General features: G+C 39.9%; 1 protein-coding gene across 1 annotated transcript; it reads left to right on the top strand.

Moving 5' to 3' along the window:
• The first annotated feature begins 7,850 nt into the window (after positions 1-7,850).
• Positions 7,851-10,580, top strand: LOC121019191 (lithostathine-like). The gene is made up of 6 exons (XM_040458384.1): positions 7,851-7,902; positions 8,202-8,289; positions 8,845-8,963; positions 9,175-9,312; positions 9,910-10,036; positions 10,320-10,580. Exons 2-6 carry the CDS (start codon positions 8,211-8,213, stop codon positions 10,385-10,387), a joined length of 531 nt encoding a protein of 176 aa, XP_040314318.1. The 5' UTR covers positions 7,851-7,902; positions 8,202-8,210; the 3' UTR covers positions 10,388-10,580.
• The last annotated feature ends 934 nt before the right edge of the window (positions 10,581-11,514 follow it).

Raw genomic sequence — 11,514 nt, forward strand, 5'->3', positions numbered from 1 at the left:
TATTTTTAATTTTCTGAGGAACCTCCACACTGCTTTCCAGAGCGGCTGCACCAATTTGCATTCCCACCAACAGTGCAAGAGGGTTCCCGTTTCTCCACATCCTCTCCAGCATCTAGAGTCTCCTGATTTGTTCATTTTGGCCACTCTGACTGGCGTGAGGTGATATCTGAGTGTGGTTTTGATTTGTATTTCCCTGATAAGGAGCGACGCTGAACATCTTTTCATGTGCCTGTTGGCCATCCGGATGTCTTCTTTAGAGAAGTGTCTATTCATGTTTTCTGCCCATTTCTTCACTGGGTTATTTGCTTTTCGGGTGTGGAGTTTGGTGAGCTCTTTATAGATTTTGGATACTAGCCCTTTGTCCGATATGTCATTTGCAAATATCTTTTCCCATTCCGTTGGTTGCCTTTTAGTTTTGTTGGTTGTTTCCTTTGCTGTGCAGAAGCTTTTTATCTTCATAAGGTCCCAGTAATTCACTTTTGCTTTTAATTCCCTTGCCTTTGGGGATGTGTCGAGTAAGAGATTGCTACGGCTGAGGTCAGAGAGGTCTTTTCCTGCTTTCTCCTCTAGGGTTTTGATGGTTTCCTGTCTCACATTCAGGTCCTTTATCCATTTTGAGTTTATTTTTGTGAATGGTGTGAGAAAGTGGTCTAGTTTCAACCTTCTGCATGTTGCTGTCCAGTTCTCCCAGCACCATTTGTTAAAGAGACTGTCTTTTTTCCATTGGATGTTCTTTCCTGCTTTGTCAAAGATGAGTTGGCCATACGTTTGTGGGTCTAGTTCTGGGGTTTCTATTCTATTCCATTGGTCTCTGTGTCTGTTTTGGTGCCAATACCATGCTGTCTTGATGATGACAGCTTTGTAGTAGAGGCTAAAGTCTGGGATTGTGATGCCTCCTGCTTTGGTCTTCTTCTTCAAAATTACTTTGGCTATTCGGGGCCTTTTGTGGTTCCATACGAATTTTAGGATTGCTTGTTCTCGTTTCAAGAAGAATGCTGGTGCAATTTTGATTGGGATTGCATTGAATGTGTAGATAGCTTTGGGTAGTATTGACATTTTGACAATATTTATTCTTCCAATCCATAAGCAGGGAATGTCTGTCCATTTCTTTAAATCTTCAATTACCTTCATAAGTTTTCTATAGTTTTCAGCATACAGATCTTTTACATCTTTGGTTAGATTTATTCCTAGGTATTTTATGCTTCTTGGTGCAATTGTGAATGGGATCAGTTTCCTTATCTGTCTTTCTGTCACTTCATTGTTAGTGTATAAGAATGCAACTGATTTCTGTACATTGATTTTGTATCCTGCAACTTTGCTGAATTCATGTATCAGTTCTAGCAGACTTTTGGTGGAGTCTATCGGATTTTCCATGTATAATATCATGTCATCTGCAAAAAGCGAAAGCTTGACTTCATCTTTGCCAATTTTGATGCCTTTGATTTCCTTTTGTTGTCTGATTGCTGATGCTAGAACTTCCAGCACTATGTTAAACAACAGCAGTGAGAGTGGGCATCCCTGTCGTGTTCCTGATCTCAGGGAAAAAGCTCTCAGTTTTTCCCCGTTGAGGATGATGTTAGCTGTGGGCTTTTCATAAATGGCTTTTATGATCTTTAAGTATGTTCCTTCTATCCCGACTTTCTCAAGGGTTTTTATTAAGAATATTTATTTATTTTTGAGAGAGAGACAGAGTGTGAGTGGGGAGGAGGGAGAAAGACAGAGGGAGACACAGAATCCAAATCAGGCTTTGGGCTCTGAGCTGTCAGCACAGAGCCCAACACGGGGCTCAAATCACAAACCGCAAGATCATGACCTAAGCCGAAGTCAGATGCTTAACTGACTGAGCCACCTAGGTGCCCCTGGACTTCATTTCTAAACACAGATGTGAAACTGGACTCTAGAACTTTACCACAATCTTAGAACTTTTATGTAGACCTGAATATTGACTCTGTAAATCAAAAATGAATTTGACCTAGATCTCAGACCAGCTATTAGACCTGGACCTTGTGTCTGGACAAGATCCAGAGTGGAAATATACCTAGGAATACAACCTTGGGGATGGTGTTTGTCCTTAGGTAGATATGGACTTTGGACCGGCCTTTGGACCAGGACCTAGACTTCACTTTGGTCATAGATGCTGACTGTGGACCTCTAATCTGGAAATGGATTTTGGATGGAGTACTTGGACCTGCATAATCTAGTTTCTTGAACACAATCTTCAGTTGGAATTTAGATTTTTTTGAATTGGTAATGTTACTTTGGAGAAGAGTATCTGAGACCAACCTTTCTTCTTATACTGCTTTTTTCCCACAAATGATGCTTTCATTGAACTTAATTTACTATAACTATTTGGAAAAAGTACATTTGAAATGGATGTGTTTTTCTGAGCTCTTTTGATTAGACTGGGTTCATGATTAAACGTCTGTTTCTTTTACAATTGGAACAAAAATTATCAAAACCAGTGCCTTTTGGAATCATACCAACTTGTTAACTGTCTGCTAAGATCAGGTCACACCCCTCCTGCTTTATGCTATCAAAATCTTTATACTAATTCTTCAGGGCTCTTACTATATTATAAATAATTGATTAGTTATACTACTATTTGATTATTTTACTTCTAATTTTTTATATCCCAGTTGACAGCAAAGTAGTCGGTGGTACAAATCTGGTTTATTGCCTGTTTTTATATGGCCTATAAGCAAAGAATTTTCTTACATTTTTAAATGGTTGGAAAATAATCAAAAGAAGAGTATTTTGATATTGTAATAATGTTGTATGGTGACAGATGGTATCTACAGTTATCATGGTGAGCACTGAGTAATACATAGAATTGTTGAATCAGTGTGTTGTACACCTGAAACTAACACTGTGTGACACATAGAAATGATATGAAATTCAAACTTCAGTGTTAATAATTAATGTTCAACTAGAACACAAACATGTCCATCATTTGCATATTGCCTTTGGCTGCTCTCATGCTACAATGGCAGAGTTCAGAGACAGAATGCCCCACAGAGCCGAGACTATTTACTATCTGGTCCTTTACAAAAGTTTGCTAACCACTTTCCTACACAGCAAAGATGAAGACCATGTTTGTCATTATTACCACTGCATTTAGATTTTAGACAGAAACAAATTTTTTTTAATGTTCATTATTTTTGAGACAGAGACAGAGTACAAGCCGGGGAGAGGCTGAGTGAGGGAGGGAGACACAGAATCCAAAGCAGGCTCCAGGCTCTGAGCTGTCAGCACAGAGTCTGACATGGGGCTCGAACTCACCAACGGTGAGAGATCACAACCTGAGCCGAAGTCAGACACTTAATGGAATGAGCCACCCACGCAACCCCCGATTTTAGAGATTTTAAAATGGGGTAAATTACAAATCTTAAAATCAATGAAAAGTGGTAAATTTCCACCAATAGAAGAAAGGATACATACTTTTGAAATACTTAGATGAGTAAATACTACATTGCATTTAAAATCAAAGAATTAGACTATTTATCTCAAAGTAGATTTTAAAACCTAAGGTCAAATGAACAAAAAAATTGTAGAATGTTATATGAAATATGACATATATGTTAATCTAGAAATATAAGATAATACTACATAGAGTTGATATATCTATGTTCAACAAATGCTCAAAAACATAAATTGGAAGAATGATTAGAAAATTCTTAATGGAGAAGAAGTAAAAATTAAGTAAGAAGTAAGAAATAGCTACTAGGTTATTTCTTCATTACTTCTTGTTTACTTCTTTATTTCTTAAAAAAATAAAGATGTGAAAATGGCAAGATATGATTGCTGTTCATTCTAGATGGTGAATACATACATGTTTATTAATTTTCTCTGTATCATAAAAACAATGCATAATAAAAAGAAAAGCAGCACAGCTATGAAAGCATTTCTGATTTTTATTTTTATTTGCTGCCAAAAGAAATATAAACTCTGGAAATGCATTTCAGATCTGCAGTTTCCACCAACAAACTGATTATAAATGATGGTGACCAGCTGGAAATATAATCTCACTTTTTTCCCAAATGAAGAACATTTTGTATGTGTTTTAGTTTATCCTAAAAGACAATTAAGTAACAAAAAATAGCCTTTATCAAACGCTCAAATATATTGGAAGAACCAACATGATACGCAACAGGGAATTGTTCTAAGACCAATGTGAGGTGCTGAAACCAAACGAAAATTGACAGTTTCCTGATAAGAGCTTTATTGCCCCCAATAACTGCACAGGTGATAAAAATAGTTACTGTTCATTACTTGCATGTAATTAACCAGATGTCAGCAGCTATGGTATCAACTCTCCAGGGCTCTGATAACTTCCCTCATTGGCCTCAGGGACTTTGAGGTTTGCCAGCCTGCCTTGTTTCACAAAATGTATGGCACCTCATTTTTTTGTTGTTGTTGTTCCCATTTTTTCTGACAGGCTTAGGATAAGGTGAAAGGACCAAAGTTGCATCTTGGGTATTTGGTTAATATATCCCAACTGGGTGTGCTTTAGTGATAAATCTCCAATAAAATATACTTCAAGGCTATTCCAGGAACCCTTCACATTTCACCATCCTTGGGAGAAACATACTAGATTTCCGCAAAGTGGTCATTTTCCCCTTGTATAAATTCTAGGAATAACCATACAAAGGCTTATCTGCAAATATTGTTGGACTTGGAAGTTAATAGAGATAAGAAGTACAACCTGGACATCATATCTTTTGGCAAAGGAAACTTTTTAAAGCTCAATCTTGGCTATTCCAAGAGTAAGGATTCCTCTCCCACCACCAGGAAGTGAATTGTAAATAACCTAAGACCAGCTCCCTTAAAGATAGCATTTAAGCAAACTTCTCAGTGCCTGGTTAATGAGGATTGTTTGGAAGAACAATTACAAATAAAACAATAACAACTAACTTTTACTGAGTTTACTGAGCTGTCATTAGAAACCAAAGTCTTATATTGCAGTTAGGGATATTATAGCCTCAAGGTTTATTATAATATAACATTATTTGAATTAAAATAAAAACAAAACTGAGTTTTAATAACTTCTCATAGGAGTATCTGAATTTAACTGCCTTCTAGCTGGCAACAGGGAAGATTCAGGAGGACAGTAAACCAAGCACAGTTTGAAAAGAAGAGAAATTTTAGAGAGCCACATATACTTCCTTCTCTTATAGATAAATGAAGGACTCAGAGGTTTTCCATTTTCACAACTATTTAAACTCTGCTTTGAAAGATGGTATCTGATGATCACTCTTTTTAACTCTGAAGATACAATTTTTATCTGGTTGGACATAGAATATCAATTACCTCATTGCTTTTCCTTGTTTTTATTTAATTGTTTACATAGCTAACTGTTAAATATTATTTATTTATAATACTTTAGTATTTCATTTGAATTTGTAAAATTTATTTTTAATGTGTAGAGTACATATGATTCTACATGAATATTGCTTTATATATGCTATTTGTAGTTTATGGTAATGATGAGAAAAATGCATACGTGTTATTATTGATAGTGAACATGTAAGTTAAACTATACCTGCTTATTTTTTTGAAGTTTATTTATTTTGAGAGAGACAGAGAGAATGCATAAGCTGGGGAGGGGCAGAGAGAGAGGGAAAGAGGGAATCTCAAGCATGCTCCACACTCAGCTCAGAGCCCAATGTGGGGCTCAATCCCATGATTGTCAGCTGAAATGAAGAGTTGGATACTCAGCCAACTGAGCCACCCAGGTGCCCCTATAACTTTTGTTTGGAAAATTTTAGACATATGGAAAAAATTGAAAGAATATTGTAATACCATTACACCTTACACTTAGATTTGGTAATTGTTACCATATTATAATATACTTGCTTTATTTATCATTCCTTGACCTCTTCCCCACCCCACACACAGACATTTTCTTGAATAATTTGAAAATAAGTTGTTGATATCATGACATTTCACCTCTAAATACTTCACTATAAATATCAGAAGTATAAGGAAATCTACTGACTATAATACCATTATCACAAGAAAGAGAATTTAAAATTCTAGGATTATCAAATATCAGTCCATATTTACATTTCACAGTTGTCCCTGAAATAACTTACTTTATTAATCAAGATCCAATTAAAATTTACTCACTCAATCAGGTTGCTATATCTCTTTAGGTTCTTTTAATTTAAAATGGATTCTTTGTGGGGCGCCTTGGTGGCTCAGTCGGTTAGGCATCAGACTTTGGCTCAGGTCATGATCTCACGGTCTGTGAGTTTGAGCCCCGTGTTGGGCTCAGTGCTGACATCTCAGAGCCTGGAGCCTGCTTCTGATTGTGTGTCTCCCTCTCTGTCTGCCCCTCCCCAACTCATGCTCTGTTGCTCTCTGTCTCAGAAATAAGTAAACATTAAAAAAAAATTTTAATGGATTCTTTGCTCCATAACACTGAATTTTTCAGGAATTCAGGACCACAGTCCATTCCAGATTTGTTAATTGTCATTATTAACTTCTCCTCAAGTAATTCTTTTAATGTAGCAAGATTAATTTCCTAATCATCTTAACTATCATATATTATGATATACTATTTTTATACTTTTAAACTTCAATTTCCACTGAGCTCTCACTGTTAGTCATAGGATTGCATTTACATATTTTTGTATATGTTTGTAAAGTAATAATTTTTTCCCATTTTAACAAAAGAATCTGTTGGCTATATTTCTTATTAGACCATTTGTGGGATCCACTGAGTTTGGATTCTGAGGAGATGAATCAATGATGAACTTAACTGCATGACCTCATCACAAAGCTCTACCATAGACATCTAGACACAAGCTTGCCTATAAAAATATAGTATAAAAAAGGGTTTGTAGAAACTCCCAGCCTAACTTTGTCTAGGACTGGCCAAAACGCCCCTGAAACACATCATATGAGCCACATGTTTTTCACTGTGGCAAAATTGCAAACTCAGAAAGTAAACCTGTCTGAGGAACTTTTCTCAGTACCCCCACAGGAAGCTGGCCCCTCTCCCAGTAAGAATGTAACAGAAATAAATGTCTTTTAATCTAAAGCCGAACAATAGCCTTGCAAGGAGGTTGTTAGCAGCCCAGGGCAGTGAGCATCTTGATGCCACACCTCTAACTTACCGGCAATGTAGGATATCTACAATTTCAACCAATTCCTGCTCTGACCCTTCTTTAAGCCTCATGCTTTCTTCCTTTGGCTCTTCATTTTACACTAGTCCTCCTTATGCTTTAATTTCCATTTCTTCTTAATCTATCACATAATGAGTATCCATCAGGTAAGCTCCATCGCTCAGGAGACTGGCAAGACAAGTTTAATCATCTCATTTTCCTTAATATCTTGGGTTACCTATTGAGTCATCAGATGATTCTGAATTTTCATTAAAATTCGCCACCGTGTTTAAGAGGAAACCCTGAAATACAATCTGTCCTATTAGTTTCAGTTCCTTCTATGCCCTCACCTGTAATTCCCATACTCACCTCCACTTATCATGAAATTATAATTAGTTATATTAATTATATTATACAAAATAGAAAGAAATACATATGTATGCCAAAGGGAGTCCTTGAGATATCCACCAGAAGAACGACTCCATTTTCCAGTGCCACAATTTTTGTAACCAGTCCATAACAAGGAAGAGACAGGGAAAGACCAAATGTCACTTATTGTTGGGAAAAGTGCTGGCCTGCTAACTGGAAAGAGGCAGTATCTGTGGCAATTCCCAGGCTTTGCTGGGAAGAGACTCCTCCATGTGGTGCCAATTTCCTTGAACAAATAGAAGCCCCTCCCATGACCCCTGTCCCCTCCACATTCCTGTAATTCATTTGAGTGCCCTTCCTTCTAATTTTCTTATAAAAGCACAGTCTTCTCTGACATGACAAACCACTGCAAATCCCTGCAAGACAGGTGAGTGGAAGCTGACAGAAGATGAGACCATGGCAAGAGCTATACTGTACATATTTGGGGGAAGATACAGGAGGATCTCTGTCAGATACAGGAGCTCTGAGACTCAGCACAGGCAGGCTTGGGAGGTCTCATGGCGTAGGAGCATGTACAGATTTTCTAGTTCTTTCCAGAGCTATACAAGGGGATGGATGTCACTAAGATGAACTTATTCCTAGGGGACTAACAAAGGAAAAACAAGGATCTCTATATGTCCTCTCTCTGATCACACTTCTCTTAGTGAAATCTGATTGCTTCCTCAGGTCACAGACATGATGCGGCCTCACACGGACCTCCCCAGCGTGTCCTGGATGCTGTTCTCCTGCCTGATGTTGCTGTCTCAGGTCCAAGGTGAGATTTCTCTGCCTCTGACACTGGGTCCTTGCGAATGCTCAGGGCCAAGAGGAGAAGGAAGACTCTCGTGGTACTGGTGACATATATCCCCACACCATGAAATGGCCTGTGACTCGTCCATCACCACACCATCCTTCAGGGTAACCAGGGATGGCAGGCATCACAGTGGTCCACTAGCACTGCAAGGAGGTCCTTTGCTTCTTGTCAGTGCACTCTCATTTATGTTGGTAGGCGAAAGAGGAAAGTGTGAAGGGACAGAAATAAAATAAGGGGAAGGAAAATGAGGACCCAGGGCAAGAATGTGTATCCTAGAGCGGGGAAGGGTTGGACTGTGAATGGGAAAGATGAAAAGAAAGGAGAGGTTTCCTCATTTAGTGGGGCTGGTTCAAGAACAAGAAATCCTGAAAGTGTTGGCAGTGGTGAGAGGCAGTCAGGACTTTGGCATCACTTCCCCAAGCACCGACCCCATAGACGTTCCTCTAGGTCACCTCCCACCCTGATCCCCAGTCTCCTATTCACCTCTTCTCTCTCTTTTGTGTCCTTGCATCCTAGGTGAAGACTCGCCAAAGGAAGTGCCCACTCCACGGATCACGTGTCCCAAAGGCTCCAAGGCCTATGCCTCCCACTGTTATGCCTTGTTTATGACACCAAAATCCTGGATGAATGCAGATGTGAGTACTTGGATTTGCAGGTCGGGGTTTTAAGGGCAAATACACTAGAGACCTGGTGGTGGGGTGGGGGGGGTTCCATTCCCCAGAGTTCCTTGAGGGTGACGTGAGCATCCTCATCTTTTGCATACATACCTCTTCGCCCCTACCTCTGCACTGCCCGTCTCCCAGTGATGTCTCAGGCCTCCCCTGAGTCTCTCCCTTCCCCACACAGATGGCCTGCCAGAAGAGACCCTCGGGACACCTTGTGTCTGTGCTCAGTGGGGCTGAGGCATCCTTTGTGGCCTCCCTAGTACAGAACAGTGCGAACACTTACTCAAACATCTGGATGGGGCTCCATGATCCCACAGAGGTATGAATACATCTTCTCTCTATAACCTCTCAAGCTGCTATCGCCACCCGAGCCCACTCCCTGTCCCCTGTGTCTGCCCAGTAAATGCCCTAGAGAGCCTTGGAGCTCAGAGATCCAGGAGGATATTAGGAGAAAAGGGAGGACCTTGTGGCCAGCTGAACAGCTGAGTTCTGTGGAAGTCTCTTGCCTCTGCTGAAGTTAATCTGCTTCTTAATTTGCACGTGAGGCCATGTAATTCAGTTCTCTGAGCTTCACAGAGTCTACACGTATTGTGTAGAGTGATTCCTAAACGAAGAGAGGATCCATTTTTGCTCTATGGAACAGACACTGTCTTTGAGGTTCAGAAGCTAATCACATATGCATCACTCGTTGCTGTTCAGTCAGTGAGAGGTTACTCTGATGGGTCTATTGGTCTTTGTGTTTATGGGCTTCAGGTTTGTCAATAAGAGCAAGGAGGTAGGAGGAGTCTCCCAGAGGAGAGCTTTGGCTCCCAGGCAGCATCTAGAGGAGCAGACCAAATTCCATGATGCTGGGGAGGGGTTCCTGCAAGGAGCCCTTTAATGGCCATTCAACCTCACTAGACTCCATCCTCTCTAGGGCTATGAGCCCAATGCAGGTGGATGGGAGTGGAGTAGCACGGATGTGCTGAATTACCTTGCCTGGGAGAGACACCCCTCCACTAACCCAAACCCCGGCTACTGTGGGAGTCTGTCAGCAAGCACAGGTAAGCAACAGAGGAGCTCCTTTCTGCCAGACCTCTCCATCCTCTTTTTCCCTATTTCTCACTGTGACCGTCAGAGAATCCCCTTGAGCAAGAAAATGTAGGGTTGGTTTATCTTCTCCCACCCCTTCTCATCTCTCCTCTCTTTGAGTCCCATTCCCCTGGAGTAGGACACTGCTGAGGATGAGGGAGAGGCTGTGAATCCTACGCCAGAATCTGGGCTGCCTGTACCTTGGGTTCATGAGCTCCACCAGCCACATCTACCCGAGCTCCTCTGTCTCTCTAGGATATCTGAAATGGAGAGATTATAACTGCGGTGCGATGCTACCTTATATCTGCAAGTTCAAGGACTAGGTCTGGTGGGACGTCAGGAGCCTGAGTTTGCAGGCAGCTCATCATGGACACAGATCCAAGTGCAACAACCCACCCTATAAGGGGACAGCCTCCCATGCCTTCAAACTTGACCACCTCATTTGACCTTCCTTTCTCTTCAGCCTCATTTCAAACTCTTCTGTATCTTCTATAACTTGAGTTTCAACAGGCAGAATAAAAAATAAGAAATTTGGTCTGCAATTGCCTCTTTTGTGTGCTTTAGTCTCATAGAAAAACTCTGAAGTGATTCAGGGAGGAGTCTTTGTAGATTTCTCCTTGCCCAATTTCACCCTTGTTCCTAGATAAATAACTATATATGCATCCGTAGCAGCACATTTGTGATAAGGTGTTTCAGCATTGCTCATGTAGGATTTGGGTTGTGCTCACTTCCCTCCCACACAGTCTCTTACCCACAAAGTCCCCCCAGGCCAGGTCTCTGATAGTATGACACATCAGTCTAGAGGTTCATACAATGTTTAGAATAGTGTTCCTAAACTATCAGAGTGAAGGAAAATGAATAAGCTTCATCAATATCTGTAATATAGACAATGAACAAATAATTTTTAAAAAATAAATATATAAAACAATCAAAATGCAGACCTAATTTTTTTGTTAGTAGTTTTGACAGACATATAAGTGATCTGTCAAATTATCATACAATTTACTGATAACTTTCAAATTCTATACTTCCTTGCCTTGGTTAGCTGGCACCGGTCCACTGAACTATGTGTTGCCCTGTCCTTAAAGGGCAAAAAAGGCACTACTTGGTCCTTTGGTTTTTGCCCTTAAAACATTCTGACCTCAGTCAGGACTGGAGTTGGGATGACTTTAACATCTGATATGGTTTTTAAAAATATTTTTTGAATAAAACATTATGTTTTTTTGAAGAAATTCCCTCTAACTGAATGAAGGCAAGACCCAGGTTTGTCAAGTATCTGTATATATCAAGACCACAAATCTGCCTCCCATCTAACACCACCCCTCCATAGCTACATCTTTCTATTATATAAAAAAGTGTATTTGGCTAGTACCCTAATCTGGAAAAGAAGTTGTCACACAAGAACCACTGGCAAAATTTTCTCTATGAGCAAAGAATTTTACAACATTGC

The sequence above is a fragment of the Herpailurus yagouaroundi genome, unplaced genomic scaffold (assembly GCF_014898765.1).
Source record: "Herpailurus yagouaroundi ecotype Mexico unplaced genomic scaffold, PumYag 221, whole genome shotgun sequence".
NCBI lineage: Eukaryota > Metazoa > Chordata > Mammalia > Carnivora > Felidae > Herpailurus > Herpailurus yagouaroundi.

Coding starts and splice junctions, on each gene's coding strand:
- LOC121019191 (XM_040458384.1), top strand. CDS start 8,211: ATGATGCGGCCTCACACGGACCTCCCCAGCGTGTCCTGGATGCTGTTC. Junction 8,290..8,844: donor GTTGCTGTCTCAGGTCCAAG/GTGAGATTTCTC, acceptor CTTGCATCCTAG/GTGAAGACTCGCCAAAGGAA. Junction 9,313..9,909: donor GGCTCCATGATCCCACAGAG/GTATGAATACAT, acceptor CATCCTCTCTAG/GGCTATGAGCCCAATGCAGG.